The sequence below is a fragment of the Vulpes vulpes genome, chromosome 8 (genome assembly GCF_048418805.1).
Source record: "Vulpes vulpes isolate BD-2025 chromosome 8, VulVul3, whole genome shotgun sequence".
Taxonomy (NCBI): domain Eukaryota; kingdom Metazoa; phylum Chordata; class Mammalia; order Carnivora; family Canidae; genus Vulpes; species Vulpes vulpes.
In genome coordinates, this window is record NC_132787.1 from 52,450,949 (window position 1) to 52,475,839 (window position 24,891).

Sequence of the window (24,891 nt, forward strand, 5' to 3'; positions counted from 1 at the left end):
GGTGCTTTAAAAAGAAGTAAAAATCGAAGGTATCTTCATAAATGAGGAAGCAGAATGTCCCAGTATACTGGGGAGGAAAAATTAGCCTGCATGATCTGCTGGCCAGGCAGATCAGAGTGGTTTGGAGTCATAGTTTAAATAGATTATGGTTTATGGGAAACAATTTATGATCTGCCTCATCTTTCTTTCCCCTCCTCTTAAAAGTCAACAAATATTTGAGTGTCTTCTGTATGCAAGGTAGTGGGGTCCTTGCACAGGAGCTTTGTGGAACATCAGGCAGAGGGACTGCTAAAAAATCAAAACCCTCCAAAGTAATTTTCAGATTCCAGAACAGATGCATGTGGGCTGGAGAACCTTTCCTGCCTATTTGCTCCTTAAGATGTTATATAAATCTCTGGGCTTTTCTCTTTCACTAACCTGCACCCTTCTACTGCCTTATCTTACTATCTTGCCCCTACCTTCCCTCACTTTGCCTCCCTTTGTCTGTTACATCTCTGCCTGTGCCATACTCTTCTTGGGCCTATTCTTCAACTGATTTCTCTCTCACCAGGTGAACTTCATGGCACCTGAATTGGGATCTTTGACTTAGGACTGTTTCCAAAGACCAATTCTTTTTTTTCTTTTTTTTTTTTTTTAAGATTTTATTTATTCATAGAGACAGAGAGAGAGAGAGAGAGAGAGAGAGAGAGAGAGAGACAGAGACACGAGACACAGGCAGAGGGAGAAGCAGGCTCCATGCAGGGAGCCTGACGTGGGACTCGATCCCGGGTCTCCAAGATCACACTCCAGGTTGCAGGGCAGTGCTAAACCACTGCGCCACTGGGGCTGCCCCAAAGACCAATTCTTAAGTGAGAAATCTCAGTGAGAATTTATGGGTTCTCTTACACGTTTCACAGCACTGTCTCCTGAGTGAGCTTGACACCACTATTCACACAAATCACAAAAATGACTCAAGCCAATTCCTCTCTTTGGTGGAGATAAGATACTGGGAGGACTTGTGATGGGGTTACCTCCCTAACAGCATCACCATGGATAAGACACAACTGCCAGTAACTTTATTCTTCAGCTGTTTTATAAGCCACTAAACTTGAGGAAGAAAGGAGCTATCAGCGATAAGGACTGAGTTGCTGCCTGCAAGTTTACTGAGGTCAAACAGTTGTTTTGGTAAAAAAGTGCCTCGGCTTTTGTAGAGTAAATGGGACATTTGACTAGGACATTTTAATCTATGGAAGAGAGGTCATTAAAACCACATGAAACTTTAACTAAAATACTGTTTTTAAAGGGTAAAAATTGGGCACCCTGGGTGGCTCAGCGGTTTAGCGCCGCCTTCAGCCCAGGACGTGATCTTGGAGACCTGGGATCGAGTCCCACGTCAGGTTCCCTGCATGGAGCCTGCTTCTCCCTCTGCCTGTGTCTCTGTCTCTCTCTCACTCTCATGAATAAATAAATAAAATCTTTGGGGGAATAAAGGGTAAAAATAAAGGGCCACTAATAATGTAATCAGCTCTGCAAGTCCTAAATAAAAATGCCAGTCTTGAGGCATCTGGGTGGCTCAGTTGGTTAAATGTTGGACTCTTGACTTCAGGTCAGGTTGAGACCTGTGTCATGAAATTGCGCCCTGACTGGGCTCTGTGCTGGGCATGGAGCCTACCTGGGATGCTGTCTCTCCCTCTCCCTCTGCCCCTCCTCCCAACTCACTCGCATGTGCATATGTTCTCTCTGTAAAAAAATTTTTTTAAATTATAAAAAATATATGTAAGGCTTTGATCCTTAATAAAGAAAGGCCAGCTTCTGGCATCACACACTGAGGGTAAGGCTCATTTTTTAGACTTCTTGGTATTGTTAGTTGAAGAGGCTTAATGGAAGCAGGCAAATAATAGGAGAAATGTAAGAAAAGTCTCTTCCTTTTTGTTAAAAAATATTTATTTATTTTAGATAGAGAAAGAGAGTGCATGCAGGAGGAGAGTAGAGGCAGAGGGAGAAGCAGAGACTCTCAAACAGACTCCCAGAGTGCGAGGAGTCCCAACTCTGGGTTCAATGCCTCAACCCTGAGATCATGACCTAAGCTGAAATCAAGAGTTGGTCACTTAACGGACTTAGCCACCCAGGCGACCTGAAAGTCTCTGTTTTTATTTTTTTAAGATTTTGTTTTGAGAGAAAGAGCAAGTGTGATAATACAAGCTGGGGGGAGAAGGGGTGTAGAAGGAGGAGAGTCCCCCTGAGCAGGGAGCCTGATATAGGGCTCGATCTCAGGACCCTGAGATCATGACCTGAGCCAAAATCAAGAGTTCGATGCTTAACTAACTGAGCCACCCAGGCAACCCTATAACTCTTATTTTACAGATGAGAACACTGAGCCACAAAGAGACTAAGTAACATTCCCAGAGCCTAATAACTGTGACAGATTTGAGCCTAGGCTATAGGCTAGAGAATATTTTATGTTCAACATAAAAGGAAGGTTAAAAAATATATAAAGGGCTTACAAAGAACCACAGAGGGATGGTGCTGTGGTGTTTTTGCTATGATTTGAGGATGCCATAACTTCCTGGCATTAGTGATATCACCACTTTCCACTGCTTTTAAGAGAATAGAAATTGACACCAGAATCTATTGTTTGCCTTGACATACTTTAAATATCCTTTGGATAGAAGCAATGCCTTCTCTACATTTGGTGTAAAGCCAGCTCATGCTTGCCTCATGAATTCCCATAAATAGTTATTAACCCCAAAGAAATACAAACTTGTGTCTTTTCACAAAATGGATTTTTATTGTAGTCATACATGGTTTCTCAGTGCCACAGAAAAGTGCAATGTAGGAACAATTTTTGGATGGTTCCTTAATTACAGAAACATGATGAGTTCTCAAAAATGAGGTGTTCAGGAATGTGGTTAATGAAAAGTAAAAGTGGTCAAGAGAAGAGAGGATGTGTAGCATGTGTATCAAATGATTACTTTTTAAACTTCTCTGAGCTCTGATAACTCTTTTCTCAAGTAAGATCCCAACAAAATTCATCAGAAACTAAAGTGATTGTGCTGCCAAGTACAAGGAATACAAGGTTTATCTGATAAGGAAACCATGAGAAAAGTGGATTGGGATGGGCACAGACTTATTCTCAACTCATCATTGCTCAGAGTCTTGGTGTCTGTGCCAACAGTTTGGGAATTAGCAGGCTACTTGGAGATGGGTTATATAAAACAAGCACAAAACCCAAGGCTCTTCTCCAGTACCTCTGGTCAGCGGGGAAGCCCACAGCAAGGCTAGAAGGGAAGCTGAGCCATTCTCTTCGCCTTGCCATCACCATTTCATCTTCTGCTTGCTGGCTTTGATGTAACTTGAGAGCTCTCCTTGCTTCGGCTGTGTAGTCCAGAGGCCAGAACTTCCTCTAGGAAACTGAATAGATTTGAGGTTACTCAAAGGAAAAAAAAAAAAAAAAAAAGACCATCTCCAAAAATAGAATATCTTGCCCATGACATTTAACTGGATAAAGGGTATCATGATTAGTATGCAAGAACTACTGGTCTGATATTTGGGTGCAGCAGAGAAGCATCAGTTGAACCCTCAAACATCTGGACTAGGAGCACCCCTTCGTGATCTTCCCGGGGTTCTCACTGTGGTTTTTAGCACTAAACCTGTAAGATCAGTCAAGACTCAGATTTCCAATTTGAAATTTTTAGTTCAGAACCCAGAATTTAAAAAAATTATCTATTTTATTTTATTATTATTTTTAAAGATTTTATTTGTGTGTGAGAAAGCATGAGTTGGGGGAGGGGCAGAGGAAGAGGGAGAAGCAGACTCCTGGCTGAGCAGGGAGCCCTACGTGGGGCTCCATCCCAGGACCCCAAGATCATGACCTGAGCTGAAGGTAGACACTTAACCAACTGAGCCATCCAGGTGCCCCTATCTATTTTATTTATTTATTTTAAAGATTTTATCCATTTATTCATGAGAGACACAGAGAGGCAGAGACACAGGCAGAGGGAGAAGCAGGCTCCCTGCGGATCCCGATGTGGGACTCGATCCCAGGACCATGACCTGAGCCAAAGGCAGCCACTCAACTGCTGAGCCAGCCAGGTGCCCCGCCCCTATCTATTTTGGAGAGAGAGAGAGAACATGAACAGCAGGCAGAGGAGGAGAGGGAAGGGGAAAAGTCTCAAGCTGACTCCATGCTGAGTGTGGAGCCCAATGTGAGGCTTGATCTCATGACCTTGAGGTCATGACCTGAGCTGAAATCAAGAGTCCAATGCTTAACGGACTGAGCCACCGAGGTTACCTGGAACCTAGAATGCAAGGCTACTGCATTAACTGAACCAGGTTACATCAGTACCTCTTATTTGTACTCTTGAAATGGCCTCAGAACTTGGACTGTGCCTCTAGTCTCCTCTTTAGCCAGGGAACTTTTGCAAAGTGGCACCAGAGTTGATTTTCTATAACACAGATGATACCCTATTGCATACTTTTGCCTCTTCTACTTTAAAGCCTTTCTTATGCTTATAGAACAACGTATAGATTAAAATTCAAGGCCTTCATAATGTATTCTCATAGTAACTAATACTTGTATTTATTTTGTTCTGAGAACTGTTTTAAGCTACATGTTTATGTATATATATGTGAGATAGATGCTATTATCCTCATTTGAAAGATGATGAAACCAAGCTACAGAGGTCAAGTGACTTGCTAAGTTCACTACAGCCAATAATCGGCTTAGCTGGGATTCAAACCCAGGCTCTGGAACCTGCACCCCTGGGCACCACACAGAGTGCTCTGGCTCCACCTCCCACCATGCCACCTAGCAGTGTCCAGCCCCTTGCTCTCCCCTGAACACCTCCTGAGCTTTCCCACCTGTATGCTTTTGTTCTTATGTCCTGTGTCTGAAATGACAAACAGCCCTTCTCTGTCTGATGAAATCCTTTTTATTCCTTAAGGCTGAGGATTAAAAATCACCTTTTCTGTGAAGCCTTCTCAAACTCCTTCAGGTTGGACAGATCCCTCCCATGGCTATAAATCTCTTTGTTCTAGTGCTATTTTAGCTCTATTATTATTATTATTCATTAGGTACTCTCCATTTTATTGCTGCCACACTAGACTGTGAACTACTTAGGGCAGGTCTAGGACTTTTCAGCTTGGATTTCTAGGGCTTATAGAACCTAGGCTGGTATCTGGTAGGGACCCAGTGAAGGTATACTGAATAAATGAACTCACTAAAAGAGCTACACTTTGGGGCACCTGGGTGGCTCAGTCGGTTAAGTATCCAATTCTTGGTTTTGGCTCAGGTCATGATCTTGCAATCATGGGATCAAGCCCCAAGCCAGGCTCTGTGCTCAGCTCAGAGTCTGCTTCAGATTCTCTCTCATTCTCCCTCCCTCAAATAAAATAAAATCTTAAAAAGAAAAAAAAAGATGAAATAGTTACATGTTGGCAAGGGGGATAGTCTTTGCTATCACACAGGAGTTCTGGGACAGTATTTGTTAAGTGTGCTACCCTCTCTCAGGAGACGGGTCTGTAGCAGAGGGCTGGAGGGATGACCAGGCACCCTAGTATCACCATTGTTTTACAGCTTTAGACCTTGCCAATTCTAGACTCAGAGGATTTAAATTCCAAATTCCTTTGCAAAAGAAACAAAATGAAGTAGAAGGAGAGGAGTAGAAGCTAAATTTATTTATTCTCCTACTAAAAGACAGGCACCTCTGTCTGGCCTTGTTTCTTGGCCAGTTGGACTGGAAACACTCAGAGGGCAGAGAACAAGTGTCAGGAAATGAGGTAGCATTGCTTTTTTGAAAGATAACACAAGAACTCCTTGATTAGTGACTTACAGTAAGAATGAAACAGATGTGCTGGGAAAGCCTACAGGAATTTATCAGGTGATCTCTGCTTCACTTCAGACTCTGCTACCAGTGCAAAGAAAAGAAGTAACTTAACTGAAATTATACTTAAAGATCCTCCTCTGTGTATCAACAGGACCCCACATTCTTAACTGAAAAGAGAAAATACTATTTATATTTGCCAAGTCTAATTTTGTTTCCTAGGGCTATTGTGACTTTTAAAAAGGATCTATTTGAGGACTTTGATGAGTCACTGCAGAATGCTTTAAAAATTATGGGTGATGAACATATTGGTATCTATACCCCAAATTTAGACTATGTATAAAAACAATAACAAAATAATGATTTTTCTTTTCTAGCTTTGTTTTAGATCAATTTCACTTGAAAAGCAAACTCAAAAATTCCCTTCTCCTGTGATATCATAATCTAATTCAATTCAGTTCACTTCAATTCAACTTAACAAGTGTTTTACTGAGCATCGATTACCAAGCAGACACTGAGCTAGGTGCACTTATTATGATTCCTACCTGTAAGGGACTCTTAGGAGCAGATACACAGTTACAACTCAGTGTGAGACAAGATGTAAACAAAGATGGTAGGAGGAACTAACCTAGGGGATGTGTGCTGTCATCATTCCTAACTTTATGAAGAGAAGCAAAGTGGGCAGGAATAAAGCCCCGATTTTATTAATTAATTAATTTAGAGATGGGGAAGGGCAGAAGGAAAGGGAGAGAGAGAGAATCTTAAGCAGGTACCCAGCACAGAACCCGACATGGGGTTTGATCTCACAACCCTGTGATCATGACCTAAGCCGAAATCAAGAGTCAGCTGCTGCTTCACCAACTGGGCCACCCAGGAACCACCAAAGCCCTGAATTTAAAAAGTCAACCTCAAGGGGTGCCTGGGTGGCTCAGTTGGTGAAGCATCTGACTCATGGTTTTGGCTCAGGTCATGATCTTATGGGTCATGAGATTGAGCCTTGGTCTAGCTGTGCACTCAGCAGGAGTCCGCTTGAGATTCTTTCCTCCTTCCACTGCCCTTCCCCCAACTTGCGCCCACGCACACACATTCTCACTCTCTCAAATATATAAATAAATCTTAAAAAAAAAAAGTCAACCTCAAAAACTCTTACATCACACATTGAAAAAAAAACTTTTCAGTCTTTGGTAAGGAAGTAGAGACTAACACTTAAAGGATTTTAGATTTTAATTAATAAAGTCATTGAGTTGAACAACTGTGCTCCTAAACAAAGCTATATAACAAGACTATTTATCTAGTATCTATGTCTTCCTCCTTTTAAAAAACTTCTTTTTAAAAGATTTTGAGAGACACAGTGAGAGAGAAAGAGCAAGAGCAGTGGGGAGGGGGAGAGGGAAAGGGAAAGGCAGACTACCCACTGAGCAGAGTGCCCGACACAGGGACTCGATCCCAGGACTCCGGGATCACAACCCGAGCCGAAGGCAGATACTCAACAGACCAAGCCACCCAGGTGCCCTAACTTCCTTTTTTTTTTTTGTAATTCCACAAATAGAAGTTATATGTGAGTTTCTTCATAACAAAAAAGCAAAGACACAAAAGCAAGCCAGAATCAAATGTGAAGTGGCATAATGAAACAAAATGAATGGAATTTATGGAAAGCAGGAACCTAGAAGAAGACTTTCTGGAAAATAATGAGAAAAAAACCCCACAAACATTTGCCTTAATGGAGTAATAATCTTCTAATTACAGCCAAACACTTAGCTGAATATGCTGGAATAGAGGAGTGGGTGAGATAAAAGGATGATGGAGCAGTTACTAGCCTAGAACACTGACAAGTCCTCTCAATTTCCACTGCTTAAATCTGTCAGAGCTGCTATTCTGTTTCAGACCTCTTTGCTTTTGCACATACTATTCCCTCTGCCTGTAAGACTGTCCCATCCCTCTTGTACTTTATCTGAACTGTGCATCTGTTACAATTCAATCTCACATCAATCCTTTAGGAATTCATTTGTCTACATGTCTTTTTTCCACATAAGCCTATAAGCTTTTTGAGGACACAAGTAAATCATGAATACATTCTTTCGGTAAAAGTTTTAAATAGTACACACAGAACTGTAGTCCTTCTGGATCCTTCTTTTCCTCATTACTCTTTCCAGAGGTTAACAATGTGATTAACAGATTATTTATTAATTGCCTACTATGTGCCAGGCACTGTTCTAGAAGCTGAAGACAGAGCAATAAGCAAAGTAAAAAAACAAAACAAAAAACTTCCCTTATGAGGTTTACATTCCAATGGGAGAAGGAGAAGATAAATGAAATTCATAAATAAAATATAATAACACAACAGTAATAATAATGAACTATCACTGTACATGAGAGTCTCATGAGGTAAAAACGACTCCACTTTATAAAGAAATTGAGGCACAGAGAAGCCAAGGCCTTATATGTTGAAAGTGAAAGAGTTAGGATACAAACCCAGGCAATCTGCCTTTAGAGTTTGTCCTAAGCATGATGCAGCACTGCCTCTCTACCATCTGTAATATGAAGAAAGTGCTGTGGAGAAAAAATGCAGCAGGTTTGAAAAAGAGTTGGAAGTGGTGGTGGTGGTCTCAGACTTTAAATCCTGTGGCCAAGGAAGGCCTCACTGAGAAACTGACATCTAAGCCAAGACCTGAACGAGGCCAGGGGAACATATCTGGGGGAAGGGCAAAGACAAAGGGACCAAAGCCTGGTGTGCTCAGGGAACAGAGAGGAGGCTGGTGCAGCTGGAGTGAAGTAAATAAGGTACTGGTAATAAGAGATAAGACTGGAGATGTTAAGAAAGGGGAGGGAGGGGAATATGAAGATGAGATCACAGGAGGCCTGGTAGCTTACTATAAGGATTTTGATTTTTACTTTGAGTGAGATGAGTAACAGCTGGAGGTTTTTGTGCAGAGATGAGACACGCCCTGAATTATGAATTTTCATAGGGTTACTCTAGTGATGTAGAGAAGACTGTAGGGTTAAGGGTGAGGCAGTTGTAACAATCCAGGTAGGAAATGATGGGTTTCAGATTCTAAACATATTTTGAAGGAAAGGATCATAAGATTTACTGATGAATTGGATGTAGGTTTGAGAGAAAGAGGGGAGTCAAGAAACCACCAACATTTTTGGCCAAAGCAACTAGAAGGATAATATGCAATTAATTGAGATGGAAAGTCTGAGGGAGGATTGTGTTTAGAAAGATATATCAGAAGCTTGGTCCTGATCATATTAAATATGGAGAGACATTCAAATAGAAGTGTCAATTAGCTGAATATACAAATCTGGAGTTTGGGGGAGAAGTTCAGGCTAGAAACAGTGGTTCTTAATGGGGAGGGGTGTGAGAGAGATGTGATATTGTCTGCAGGGGACATCTGGCAATGTCTGGAACATTTCTGGTTGTCATAGCTGATGGAATGCCACTGGCGTCCAGTGTGTAAAGGCCAGGGATGTTGCTGAACATCCTATAACACACAGGACAGTTCACCCAACAAAGAATTATCTGGTCCTAAACACTAATAGCGCTGACATTGAAAAACTTTGGATGAGAGATATAAATTTAGGAGTCAGTAGCAGACAGATTTTAAAGCCATGAGCCTGAATGAGATTGCCAAGGAAGTGAATATAGACAGAGAAGAGAGGTGGTCTAAGGACAGAGTTCCAGGGATTCCAGAAATAGGAGAAATGAACAAAAGTGACAGAGAAGAAATGGCCAATAAGGTAGGAAGACTGGGAGACTATAGTTCCTGGAAGCTAAGAGAAAAAGGTGCTTCCAGATGAAGGGACTGATCAACTGTGTCGAAAGCTGCTGATAGGTTAAATAAAATGAGCGCTAAAAGTTGACTCTGGATTTAGCATGTGGAGGTCCCTGGGGACCATAGTAAGAACAATTCCAGGGTGATGGGGGTGAAAGCCTGAATACAGTGAGTTTTAAGAGTATGTGGATTTAAGAGAATATGTAGGAAGAAGAATCAGAGACAATAATTAGAAATGGTTCTTGAAGAATTTTTGCTATAAAAAAGAACAAGGGGAATGACAGAATGATACAGAACCTGGAAAGAGATAGGCTAATAGAGGGTTTTAAAGGTGGGGGGAAAGTATGTTTCTATGCTTCTATGAATGATCCACTAGCATGGGTAAAACTGAATGAGGAGAGAGGAATCAGTTTGAAGGGATATCCTGGAGTAGGTGAGGGATAAGAATTGGTGCCCACATGGGGGCTGAGCTAGGCTATGAACACTGGTCACAGCGGATGGGACAGATAGCAGAAGGGGTGGTGGCTGTGAGAGTTTGGGGGAGTTCTAATGGTTTCTGTTACCAGTTAATGTACATCTTGACTAATATCTTTTTGATCTGTGTATCCGCAGTAAAAAATAGCTGAATTAAGAGTTTGCTGAGTAAATACCTGAATCAGATTCATTTTTATTTGAGAGAGAGAAAAAGAGAGCGAGAGAGAGAAAGCACAAGTGAGAGAGCACAGGCAGGGGGAGTGGCAGAGGGAGAGGGAGAAACAGGCTTTCCACTGAGCAGGGAACCCAAGGTGGGACTCAGAGATCATGACCTGAGCCGAATGTAGACGCTTAAGTGTGACTCACCCAGGTACCCCTGATTCATATTTTTTAAAAAAGTTAAGACTTCATCTTAAATATTACCTGTCATGCTAAACATTTCCTAAATATCCAACAGCAATTTTATCAGGAGCAAGGAAAACCACATGACATTCAGCACCGATGTCTGAAAATCATAGGAATCTTATATACAGCTCTTCAATGCATATATAATTTACCCATAAAGAACTTATTATTTCTTGAATGTGGCATTCCTTTTTTTTTTTTAAGTTCCTGTCTTTAACTATGCTGTTCCCTCTGTCCTGACTGCTCTTCCTATGGAAATCAACTTATTTCTTAACGTCTAGCTCAAATGCTATCTTCTTGGGATACCTGGGTGGCTCAGTTGGTTAGGTGTCTGCCTTCAGCTTGGGTCGAGTCCCACATCAGGCTCCTTGCTTGGCAGGGAGCCTGCTTCTCCCTCTGCCTGCCCCTCTCCCTGCTTGTGTGTGTGCTCTCTTTCTTTCTCTGACAAATGAAAAAAAAATGCTATCTCTTCTGTGAAGCATTTCCTGATTACTTTGCCTGAATTAATCATTTCTATTTAGGGCACATTTTACTTAAGTTACATACATGAACACTTCTCACATTTTTGTGCCTGAAAACCTCTAACAACAGAAGATAATGAATTTATTATTATTATTATTTTTTAAAGTAGGCTCCACGCTCAGTGTGGGGCTTGAACTCATGATCCTGAGTTCAAGAGCTACATGCTCTACCAACTGAGCCAGCCAGGCACCCCTGAATTTAGTAGGTCTTGAGGGTATAGTCCAAATTGGTTTACCACCTTACAGCTTTCATTGAGGTCCGATATGTTGTTTGAAAACTCCATAAAAATTTTATTTTTCATAAAAGGACCTTTTAAATTTTGGTGTAAACATATTTTAAGGTGCTTCTCAGTTATTTAATTCTACCTCTGAACATCTCCTCAAATTATAAGAAAATCCAAAATATATATCATTTATTTTGTGCCTTTTTGTGTCCCAGGATTAATTATATCCTGATTTGAGAAATACAAATTTTTTTGATCTCCAGTCACTGGACCATACAATCATTGAAGATAAGGACATCTTATCTTATTTATATTTTATTTTTATTTATTTACTTTTTAAAAAGATTACTTATTTATTCCTGAGAGACAGAGAGAGAGAGAGGCAGAGACATGGGAAGAGGGAGGAGAAGCAGGCTCCATGCAGGGAGCCCAATGTGGGACTCGATACCAGGACTCTGGGATCACAGCCTGAGCCAAAGGCAGATGCTCAACTGCTGAGCCACCCAGGCGTCCCATGTTTGTATTTTATTTTTTTTAAATATTTTATTTATTTATTCATGAGAGATACAGAGAGAGAGGCAGAGACACAGGCAGAGAGAGAGAGAGAGAAGCAGGCTCCATGCAGGGAACCTGACATGGGACTCGATCCTGGGCCAAAGGCAGGCGCCAAACCGCTGAGCCACCCAGGTGTGTCCCTCTTGTTTGTATTTTAGACTTTGACTTGAGTCAAAGTCTATCTTTTTTTTTTTTTTTAAATTTATGATAGTCACACAGAGAGAGAGAGAGGTAGAGACACAGGCAGAGGGAGAAGCAGGCTCCATGCACCAGGAGCCCGACGTGGGATTCGATCCCGGGTCTCCAGGATCACGCCAAAGGCAGGCGCCAAACCACTGCGCCACCCAGGGATCCCCTTGAGTAGTATCTTGTATAAAGCAGTGACTGAGTACATATTTTCTCTCTTGTTCCAAAACAATATAATCATAACATCTGTCAGTATCTTTGACTCACATTTCTTCTTGCTGCTCTTAGACAGAAGCAATAATAGTAAACAGGACAACACTAGCCTAAACAAAAAGCCAACTCAAATGTAGATGGACAGGTGAATGGAGAAGTAAACTGTGGTATATTCATGCAATAAAATGTTACCCAGCACTGAAAAAGGAGTGAACAAAGGTTACATGGTACAATAAAGATGAATCTTAGAAGCAGTGTTCAATGAAAAAAGTATGAAACCATTTTTTATAAAGCCCAAAAACAAGCAAGGCTAAATAGTGCATTGTTTAGAAATATATGGATCAGTGATAAAAATCTCTCACCAAAGGAAGAGAACTTAACACAAAATGTAATATAGTGCTTACCTGTTGTAGGGAGGTAAGGGATAAAATTGGAGAGGAACAAACAGACCTCTGTTATTGGCAATTTTCTAGTCTTTGGGTTAGGGGAAGGATTCAAGGGTGTTCATTATATTATACTTTCTAATTTGTATGTTACATATATTCATTTATAAATTTAAAAAATTATATTAAAATACAATAAAGGGGGAAAAAGCTGAATGGGTTTCTTTACTCTGGAGTTTCTCAGAATCTTTAACATACTAATGTAAATTGTGACTTTTCAAGAAAAGGATGCAGTACTTTCTAAATTTAGGCAGCTATAGAACCTTTTTTTATCAGACTATCTATCAGTACCTAACAAATACCAAGCCAAATACATTTTCTATAGGACAGACTTGGGAAACACTGAATTAAGACATAAAATATTTCCTTGATTATAACCAATTCCACTGAGGCTACTTTATCCTATAACACTTTCTTACAAACAGTATAACTGTCTATTAAAAAATGTAGCTACTTTCCCAATTCCCACCTTACCACTGGACACCTGACATATGAAAACAAAATAAAACAAGAAGCAAAGCAAAAAAACAAATAAAAAGGAGCCCTCAGCATAGGATTACCCTCTTAGTCCATGAGATGAAAGATGGACTTCTCAGGGACAGAACTGCTTGTAATATCAGTTATACAGAGGTCTGAAAGGAAGTTATCATCTGAAAACAAAGAGAGCTAGATATGTATTTTCTCAGCACTGAGAACATTCAAGATGATATAACTTGTTAGAGAGACCACAATTACAGGAGTAGAATGGTGACCACCATAAAAAAATACAAGAAACAAAGCCCCAAATAACCTACCTGTAGCAAGCGTGGCCGCTGAAGACTCTGCAGGCTGATTAATTACAGAGATGCTGACTCTGGAAGCTTCAAAGGGGACATCTGAAGTGCGCACAAATGGAACTTGAGCTACTAAACATTTTTGTCCTCATAGACCACAAAGATCGTCCGGCATTGGTTACCTTCATAGTAAACTGTATCACTGCCCCACTATATTCCTCCTTGGGATAATAATATAATTCTGCTCTTGAATTATGTTGATCATTTTCAAAACAAGTGACTTGTAAGTGTGGGTTACGACAGAGGTGGTGATGATGAATAATATCCAAGGTCCCTTTCACTTTGTCCCCCAAATATAACAGCAGTAAATAGTACCAGTGGCAGCAATAGAATGCTTACCCTGTGCCAGATTCTCCTCCAAGCATTTTATATATATTCTATTATCCAGTCACCACAACAATGATATGAAAGAGCTATTATGACCTGTATTTTACAGTTGAGAAACTGAGGTGCAAAAAGTTAAATGGTTTGCGTGAAGTCATACAAGTGGACACATGGCAAAGGTGGAATTTAAAAAAGGTAGGCTGAAAAAAAATAAAAATAAAAATAAATAAAAAAGGTAGTCTGGCGCTGGAACCCATGCTTTTAACCGCTATACTACACTGCCTTTTAAAAGACCAAAGAGGGCAGCTCGAGTGGCTCAGTGCCGCCTTTGGCCCGGGGCGTGGTCCTGGGGACCTGGGGTCAAGTACTGCATCGGGCTCCCTGCGTGGAGCCTGCTTCTCCCTCTGCCTGTGTCTCTGCCTCTCTTTCTCGGTCTCTCATAAATAAATAAATAAAATATTAAAAAAAAAATACCAAAGAGTATCATGTCATCTGTGAAGAGAGTGAAAGTTTGACTTCTTTGCTGATACAGCAGCAATGTCCACAATAGCCAAACTATGGAAAGAGCACAGATGTCCATTGACAAATAAATGGATAAAGATGTGGTATATAATGCATAATGGAATATTATTCAGCCATAAAAAATATGGAATCTTATCATTTACAACTACATGGATGGAACTAGAGGGTATTATGCTAAGTGAAATGAGTTAATCAGAGAAAGATAATTATATGATTTCACTCATATGTGAAGTTAAGAAACAAGACAGAGGATCATAGGACAAGGGAGGGAAGAATAAAATCAGACAAAATTAGAGGGAGAAAAACCATATGAGACTCCTAACTCTAGGAAACAAACTGAGGGTTGCTAGAGGGAAGGTGGGTGGGGGGATGGGGTACTTGGGTGATGAGCATTAAGGAGGGCATGTGACGTGATAAACACTGGGAGTCATATGCAACTGATGAATTACTGAGTTCTACCTCTGAAGCTAATAATACACTATGTGTTAATTAATTAAATTTAAATTTTAAAAAATATATTAAAAAAAAAGAAAGACCAAAGGGTACCAAAAGGTGATTTGTAAGTTACAGGTCCCACTCAAGCCCAGAAGTTCTCATGATAATCCTAGTGAATGAACAGCTGTCCTGATGGATATATCACTCAGTTGGGGAAGGTAATACAGTTTTGGTGGAGAAATGACAACTCAGGATTGTGCTGAGGATAACCAAATACTTTAGTACTTAATAATCCCAATGACATCAAATTGGTGACTTTTAAAAATCTGTAGAACATTTTAGTATTTTTTATCATGAGAAACAGAAATGTAGCTAATATAGGAAGTAAACAAGTCACTCTTATGTCACTCACAGAGTTATTTTGAATTTTTCCTTCCACTTTTAACCTTTTCTTGTTTAACCTAACAAAGCCTGAAATAAATATGCAAATATGTATTGAGTCTTACATACTACACAAAAAGGCACATCCTATAAACCTATAAGAGGTTGAGAACATTTTCCTAAAATGCAACCTTCTAGCTACAAGAAACAAACTATTTAACCAAGTTCATGCAAAGGAAAAAGGTGTACTGGGGCCTGGGTGTGAACTAAAGCAACATGGGAAGGAGAGGAGTACTGCTGTGTGACCAGACAATATCTACCTCTGACTTCTCTTGTCTCTGTGTCTATTTACTTGTCTCTCAGCTTCACACTGCTTCTTTCTTTTTTCTCTGCATTTGAATTGAAATAAAATGTTCTTTTTTTTTGTTGTTATCAACCTTTTCCATATACATTGATGATTTTTTAAGTTTTTAGGTTTATTTTTAAGAATCAGGAGCAGCTGACCTCAGTGTTGTAAGGGTATGGTGTAAAGGTTGAAACTGGTAAAACTTTTCTGGCTGGCAAATTAGTAATTCAGCATCTTAAAAATGTTTATTATCTGTAATTCTTGATCTTGGGTTGTGAGTTAAAGCCCCACATTGGGTTGAACCTACTTAAAAAAAAGATCTTTATGCTTTCTTTCTTTTTTTTTTTTTTATTTACGATAGTCACACAGAGAGAGAGAGAGAGAGAGGCAGAGACACAGGCAGAGGGAGAAGCAGGCTCCATGCACCGGGAGCCCGACGTGGGATTCGATCCCGGGTCTCCAGGATCGCGCCCTGGGCCAAAGGCAGGCGCCAAACCGCTGCGCCACCCAGGGATCCCATCTTTATGCTTTCTGAGGCAGTAATTTCATCTCAACATTGCTAGCAGTGCATGAATTTAGGATCACACAAATTTGAACTTGAATTCTAGCTTTGTACTTCCTTGCTGTATGACCTAAGACAAATTACTTCATTTTTCTATGTTCCAGTTTCTTCATTTGAAAAATGGAATCACAATATTACCTCTTGGATCATGATTAAATGAGAAAAATATATGTAATGAAGTCCAGACTGTCTGGCATATATAGTATATGCTCAATTATTATTATCCCAAGTGAGCAACTAGACAAGTATGTAAGGAGGATGTTTATTGCAGCACTATTTAGAAGAATGAAAAATTATAAACAATTAATACCAATTTTGTTAACCCCAAGATAGCTCCAGGAATACAGTAGGTGCTCAGTAAGTGTTGAATGAACAAAAAACTGAGAATTGGTTGAATAAATTGGGGCACAACTGGACAACAGAATGCTATGCAGTCACTAGAAAATGACATATATGAGTATTTTCTTTTCTTTTTTTTTTTTAAAAAGATTTTTATTTATTTATTTATTCAGAGAGAGAGAGGCATAGACACAGGCAGAGGAGAAGCAGGCTCCATGCAGGAAGCCCAATGCGGGACTCGATCCCAGGTCCCCAGGATCATACCCCGGACTGCAGGTGGCGCTAAACTGCTGCACCACCGGGGCTGCCCTATATAAGTATTTTCATCGAAAGTACATAAAAAAAAAAAAAAAGTACATATATAGTATATTCCCTTTTATTTAAAAATATATGTGTACACATTAATAGAAAAAGGTCTAAAAGGCTATATATACATCAAGATGTTGACACTTCTCAAGGTGGGATGCTGGCAGTGTGGATATTTCTATTACCTTCTTTTTGCTCAGCTGTATTAAAATGCTTCCTACAAGTATTATGTATTGATTTTGCAATGAAAAGCTATTTTTAATTTTAAAAGCATATGTTCCAAATGCACAAATAAATTGGAGTCAAGAGACAGACCTACACTTGAATCTTGGGTTAAATCCAGTTCTTTAAAAAAAAGCATCTTGTTAGAGTTATTCATTTATATGTCTATTTTCCCATTAAACATTTAAATCCTTACAAATATAGAACATGCCTTCATCTTTCTAGCACCTTGCACAAAACCTTACACATAATCAGCACTCAATAAATGCTCCTCAGTGACAGGTGATACACTCCATTATGGCTCTTTCAATGGTGGCTAACACTCTTGTCACAGCCGGAAAGTAAACTACCCCCAGCATCTCTACAGAGATGGTAATGATTCCAGCAATTTCAAAACCGATCCTGAAATGCCCATAAGTGAACAAGAATGTCCTCTGGATTCCTCTTCCCTTGAAATGCAAATTCTGTTACAGGATCCTAATTTTTCTGTAAATAATTCAGAGATCAAACCAACTCGTGGTTACAGGAGAAGGCCTAAGTTTCTAGTGTTACTCGTTTAGGTAGAAATCTATAAAGTACCTGTTGATGATATGAATCAGCCTCTTCTCAGCTTCAAATTTATTTATAGAAATTCAAAATGCCAACTGTTTTCTAAGCCCTAAACTGTACTTTCTACAAAAAACTGTACTCTCTATACTGTTACTGACTTTGTCTGGATTATAGTATTACCAACACTTAGGCATCACGTAGGTAGTGATGAAACTAACAGCTGCAACTCATTAATCAAGTTAACCATTTCATTCATTCATTCATTTATTTATTTATGATAGACACAGAGGAGAGAGAGGGAGAGAGAGAGAGAGAGACAGAGGGAGAAGCAGGCTCCATGCCGGGAGCCCGACGCGGGACTCCAGGATCACGCCCTGGGCCAAAGGCAGGTGCCAAACCGCTGAGCCACCCAGGGATCTCCACCATTTTTATTTAAAGGGCAACACTGTCTTAAATCTCATTCTTAATTACATTTGGATGACAAAAATCTTAAAACAACACACTATGTGATTCCTCACTTTTGTACTATTTTCCCCCCTCCTTTGGTTTACAATATTTCTTAGTAGGCAGAAAGCTTCATATATTGTCCATTTGGTAAAAACAAATTTTGCCTACCTTATAAGTGACATTTACAAGCGAGAGATTAAAATAATCATAGCTAAATAAATCTTCTTAAAATATTTCAACTGAGTGCTTAGGTGTCCAGACTGGAAACAGATTATCTGAGTTCAAGTCTAGCTTTGTCACTTATTAGCTCTATGATTTTGGACAAGGTTTTCACTTTCCTAAAACCTCAATCTCCTCCTCTGAAAAATGAAATTGATGATAATAATAAAAATATCTCCTTTGTTGCATTATGAGAATGAAACAAAACTGAATGGGTAAGGCAGTACAATCCAACAGAAACGTAAAGCAAATTACAAATGTGAGCTGCTGTGCAATTCTAAATGTTTTAAACTATATTAGAAAGGTAAAAAGAAAGCTAAAATTATTTTTAGCATATTTGACTTAACCCATATAGCCAAAAGATTACCAATTTCAAAAAATTATTAATGAGATATTTTATACTTCCTTTTTTGGTAGTAAATTTTTGCAATTTGATATATATTTTATACTTGTAGCATACCTCAAATTAGACTAGCTGCATTTCAGGTGCTCAATAGCTACATATGACTAATAACTACCTTATTGGATAGCACAGGTAAAATGTATTAAAACAGTATCTAGCACACACACACATATATATAATATGTGCTAAATAAATTTTAGTTCTGAGTATCATCATGACATCCTTTTTAGAGGAATTGTTCAGTGTTTCTCCAAGTATGTGACTCATAACACTAGTTAATATCAGGTAGTTCTAGAGCAATGGCATTAAAAAACACTGAATTACATAGTAAGAAAACTATTCCTTTGTGCTTTTTCATCTTTCACTATAGCAAGGAAAAGTGTCTGTTTGATACTACAGTACTTTGTTTTTTTAATTTTTAATTTCTTATTGATATATAATTTATGGATGATAAAGTTTACCAATTTCAAGGGCATTGTGTGATGATTTTAACAAATGTATACAGTTATGAAACCATTTCCTTAATCAAGATATAGAACATTTCCATCACCGAAGCCAGGGCTTCAGAAAAAAATCAGGAAACTAGCATACTACTCAACAACCTTGAGAGCCCTGAAGTCAACCCCACATCTTTGAACATGTAAAGTCAAATTGCTTTCCAGGAAAGTTATACTATTTATACTTCTAGTAGTAATATTTGAGACTGACCACTGCACTTTTCTCTTAAGGAAATAATCAGAGATGCAATAAGGGTTTATCAATATACAAGATGTTTTATCGACATTATATCAAACAAAAACTGTAAATTAAATGTCTAATAGTAATAGTTAAAGACACTTTTTTTTTTTTTTTTTTTTTTTTTTAGAGAGAGAGAGAAAGCACAAGTGCATGTGAGTAAGTGGTGGGGGAGAGGCAGAGAGAGAGAGAATCCTAAGCAGGATCCATGCCCTGTGTGGAGCCTGACATGGGGCTTGATCTCCTTACCCTGAGATCATGACCTGAGCCAAATCAAGAGTTGGACACTTAACCAACTGAGCCATCCTCGACATCCCTAAAGACATATACTTAGGGACGCCTGGGTGGCTCAGTGGTTGAGTGTCTGCCTTTGGCTCAGGGAGTGATCTTGGAGACCCAGGATGGAGTCCCACGTCGGCCTCCCTGCATGGAGCCTGCTTCTCCCTCTGCCTGTGTCTCTGCCTCTCTCTCTCTGTGTCTCTCATGAATAAATAAAGTCTTAAAAAAAAGACACATTCTTAAAATTAAAATTATACAGCCTGTGAGATTATTATAATTCATTTTTTAAAAAGATTTTAAAAGCCCCCACCAGGGCTGTCATTTTTAATAACATGGGAAAGTGTTCTCAATATAATTAAAAGTAAGAAAACAAGTAGAAAACTATATAGACAATATGATCCTAATTATGTGAAAAACAAAATAAAACTTGTGGTGCCATCTTTGCTAGCTAGAGAGAAAATAACTGAAAAATGGGACCATTATTTTGCAGGCATAGAGCTAGTGAGAATTTAATTGAACCCAATACTATTACAGAGAACCTACTATGTATAATCATTATTACTGCTTTGAAAGGGAATCTGGCAGTAAGAAGATTGTTGATCTGCGGTCACCTTCTAGCAGGGTACTCTTTCTCCTTGTCAAAATTCTTAGGTACGAAACTGATAGCACTAGGGACTAAAGTGCTCTCTTTGCCTAAGTTTAGGTGGGATTCAGGCAGTGGCAGCCCTTTTGGCTAATACATCTACCTAGCTTCCCTCTTCCCTTCCACTTCTATCCTGAATTCTGAGAAGACAGAGGGATTTCTTCTATTGGGAGAACAATTTCATCCATATGGATCTGGTTCTTGGCCTCTCAACTCAAACAGCTAACTTAAAGTATCAATTGCGGCCAGCAGGGACTAGAACTCTTTAATATTGATTGACCTGTGAAGTGATAAGGCAAGCCAGCTCAAATCCCTAACCGAGATGCTCATTTATTTGCAAGATAGGATCATGTGCATCAGAAACACAACTAGAACAGCAGATCAGTCTATTGTAGGTGAATAAACAAGGGGTATCATTCATTTAAATACACCTAGGAATTTTCATTTTTATAATAACATATTTATTTTGAACATTTAAGAGAAATAATACTTCTTTTAAGCATATTAGTTTTGATAACCAGAGTGATCCTAATAAAATATAAGTCATATGTCACAATTTTGCTCAAAAATCTACAATAAACACAAAAACTTGTACATAAATGTTCATAGGAGCATTACTTATAACAGCCAAAAGGTGGAAACAGCTCAAATGCCCATCACTGGAAATGGATAAACAAAATATGATGTATACATACAATGAAATATATTCAGTGTTAAAAAGGAATGAAGTATGGATATAGGTTACAACATGTATGAACCTGGAAAAAATTATACTAAGTAAAAGGAACCACTCACAAAAGACTATATATTATATGGTTCCATTTACATAAAGAATTCAGAACAGGGAACTCTATAGAAACAGGAAATAGATTAGTGGTTGCTTAGACGTGGCAGAAGGGAAATTCTTTCTGAGCTGTTGAAAATATTCTAAAACTGACTGTGGTAATGTTTGCACATATCTGCAAACATACCCCAAACCACTGAATTGTACACTTTAAAGGAATGAATTGTATATAACATAAGTTATATTTTCAATAAAACTGCTAAAAAAAAACCCCACCACCCTACACTGCTCTCTAACTCATAGTGAAAACCAGTCCTTGTGGGACGCCTGGGTGGCACAGTAGTGGAGTGTATGCCTCAGGCTCAGGGCGTGATCTTGGAGTCCCAGGATGGAGTCCCACATTGGGCTCCCTGCATGGCACCTGCTTCTCCCTCTGCCTGTGTCTCTGCCTCTCTCTCTGTGTCTCTCATGAATAAATGAATGAAAAATAAATCTTAAAAAAAAACCCAAACAGTCCTTGCAACAGTCGACAAAGCCTCCCACCGTGAGGCCCCCCCCCCAATATCTCTCTGATTGCATCTCCTCCTTTTCCCAGCCTCTCCAGTCTCCCAGCCTTTCCTAGCCTCCTTCTTGGTCTCCACACTACATGATTGTGTGTGCCTCTGCTGTGCCTGGGACGGTCTTCTCTCCATCTAGTTGGTTCACGTCCTCAACTCCCTTCAAGTCTTTCCTCAAATATCTTAGTGAGGTCTTTCCTGCCTTCATACTGAGTAGTGTAACTTATCCCCACAACCCCACTCAGTACCAATTTCCCTTTGCCTTGTGCTGCTTTTTTCTTCCATAGTATTTATTACCTTTCGAATTACTATAAAATTTACTTATTTTTTAAGTTTATTGTTTATTTTCATCTCCCTCTGAATTAAAATGTAAGCTTCATGAGGGTTAGGATCTTTGTTTTATTCATGGAGGTATCCCATGGTCAATAAATATTTGCTAAGTGAATGAACTATTAACTTTATGTTGTTCTCATGTGTTCAAATATATTTATTTATGTATTCCAGAATTTGTAACTTGGGCAATATGACTTCTGACTCTTCAACTTAGATGTTGATGAAAATATCTGTCATACGATAGAATAACTCACATCATATGTAATTCCTAGAAGTTGAAATTTGATGTATTCCTCTCTCCTTCCCTGCAATTGAGGGCCAGTATGACTAATGAAACAAATGAAGAAGGAAGTGGGGTGGGGGGGAATAATTCCATAAGAAGGGCAAACATTAAGACAGGAGACTACAGCATCCACACTGCAAACTTGCATGGACCCCACAGACATAACAGACTAACCACTTAGGGCAGGCACCGGCATGTGTTCAGATCCCTGCTAAATCCACTACCCAGGGCAGCCCAGGTGGCTCAGCACTGCCTTCAGCCCAGGGCCTGATCCTGGGGTCCTGGGATCGAGTCCAACATCAGGCTTCCTGCATGGAGCCTGCTTCTCCCTCTGCCTATGTCTCTGCCCCTCTCTTTCTCTCTCTGTGTCTCTCATGAATAAATAAATAAAATCTTAAAAAAAAATCCACTACCTAGATACTTTATCAGGTCAGGTTCCCTGCCATCAAAAAAGCATTACAATTATGCCTTTAAAGAGGTCTCTGTGACTGGTTAATATCTTTTTCATTTTTCTGTTTCATTATGTACAAAAGGAGAAGGGAAGGCAATACAAAATTCATATTAAACTTCATATGGCTTTGGAGAGAAGAAAATATTGACTGTCTCTTTATCCAGAAGGCAATTTTATTAAGAATGTTGGGACGCCTGGGTGGTTAAGCGTCTGCCTTTAGTCCAGGGTGTGATCCTGGAGTCCCGGGATTGAGTCTCACACTGGGCTCCCTGCATGGAGCCTGCTTCTCCCTCAGCCTATGTCTCTGCTTCCCTCTTTCTCTCTGTCTCTCATGAATAAATAAATAAAATCTTAAAAAAAAAAAAAAAAAAAAGGAATGCTGCTAAGGAGGTAATTAGCTTCTGCAAAATTCCTTGGTGTCTTTGCAGTATATACATGTCTTCTATTTTTTAAAATTTTTTAAAAGATTTTTATTTTTATTTATTTATTTATTTATTTTATTTTTTAAATATTTTATTTATTTATTCATTAGAGACACACACAGAGAGAGGCAGAGACACAGGCAGAGGGAGGAGCAGGCTCCATGCAGGGAACCCGATGTGGGACTCGATCCCAGGTCTCCAGGATCACGCCCTGGGCTGAAGGCAGCGGTAAACCTCTGAGCCACCTGGGGTTGCCAGATATGTCTTCTATTTTAAAAAGTGTTTAAATCTAAACAAAGATAATTACTATTACACCTACTCAGAGCAGGCCCTATAGAAACAAATTATATAGCTACAGAAGGCCTATAGAACTTTGCTTCATTGTAATCAATACTGGAATCACTGAAAAATATTATCACAAAGAACTGTTTTGTTTATTTATTTACTTATTTATGATTTTATTTATTCACAAAAGACAGAGAGAGAGAGAGAGAGGCAGAGACATAAGCAGAGGAGAAGCAGGCGCCCGATGTGGGACTCAATCCCACGACCCTGGGATCACGCCCTTGGCCAAAGGCAGACACTCAACTGCTGAGCCACCCAGGTGTCCCCCAAAAGAACTGTTTTAAAGAAAGAAGATACTCATATACTACATTAACAAAATGAAAGGTAAAAATTATATGATCAATTACCTTGCTAGATGCAGAAAAAGCATTTGACAAAATTCAACAACAATTTTGGGTAAAAAGTCTCAGTAAAGTAGGTACACAGGAAATGTACTTCAACATAATAAAGGTCACTATAACAAGCTCACACCTAACATCACACTCAATGGTAAAAAGCTGAAAACTTTTCCTCTAAGCTCAGGAACAAGACAAGTATGTCCACTTTCACCACTTTTATTCAACATAGTATTAGAAGTCTCAGCCAGAACAACTAAGCAAGAAAAAAAATTAAAGGTTTTCAAATTGGGAAAGTCAAAAGTAAAACCGTCACTATTTGGAGATGACATGATATTATATATAGAAAACCCTAAAGACTTCACCAAAAAAATATTAGGATAAATGAATTCAGTAAAGTTGCAAGATACAAAATCAATATACAGAAATCTATTGCATATGTATACATAATAATGATAAAGAACTAATAATAAACTATCAGAAAGAGAAATTGAGAAAATAATCCCATTTACAATTGTATCAAAAAGAATAAAATACCTAGGAATAAATTTAACAAAGGAAGGGGAAAGACCTATATGCTCAAAACTACAGGATAATGATGAGAGAAAATAAAGACACATATAGATGGAAAGATAGTCCATGCTCATGTATTAGAAGAATTAGTATTGTTAAAATATCAATACTACTTGAAGAAACTTACAGATTCAGTGAGATCCCTATCAAAATTCCAATGGTGGGACGCCTGGGTGGCTCAGTGGTTGAGTGTCTGCCTCTGGCTCAGGTAGTGATCCTGGGGTCCTGAGATTGAGTCCCCTGTCAGGCTCCTCATAGGGAGCCTGCTTCTCCCTCTGCTTATGTCTCTGCCTCGTTCTCTGTCTCTCATGAATAAATAAATAAAATCTTAAATTAAAAAAAAAGAAAAAAAAAAGAACTTCTACAACTCAATAGAAAAAAAAAAAACAACAAACAATCTGATTAAAAACGAGCAGAGGATCTGAATAGACATGTTTCTAAAGAAGACATACAGGAAGCCAATAGGTAATTGAAAAGATTTTCCACATCAGTAGTCATCAGGGAAATGCAAATCAAAACCAGGATAAGCTATTAGAATGACTATTATCAAAAAGACAAGAAATAACAAGTGTTGGCAAGGATGTGGAGAAAAGGGAATTTGTGTGCATTGTTGAGGAAATGTAAATTGGTGCAGCGACTATGGAAAAAGTATGGAGGTTCTTCAAAAA

General features: G+C 39.0%; 1 protein-coding gene across 9 annotated transcripts in view; it reads right to left on the minus strand.

Annotated features, from left to right (window-relative positions):
- Nucleotides 1–2,747: 2,747 nt before the first annotated feature.
- Nucleotides 2,748–24,891, minus strand: part of VPS45 (vacuolar protein sorting 45 homolog) — a 73,585-nt gene continuing 51,441 nt past the window's right edge. For 4 of the 9 annotated variants that reach the window (XM_025983119.2, XM_072766652.1, XM_025983120.2 and 1 more), the window contains one exon: nt 2,748–3,390. In XM_025983119.2, the coding sequence (XP_025838904.1) occupies nt 3,303–3,390 (88 nt within the window). In that variant the 3' untranslated portion in view covers nt 2,748–3,302. Of the gene's footprint in view, nt 3,391–13,155; nt 13,246–13,389; nt 13,471–24,350; nt 24,527–24,891 lie in introns of all 9 variants that reach the window. The other 5 variants (XM_072766648.1, XM_072766649.1, XM_072766650.1 and 2 more) reach the window with 3 other exon arrangements.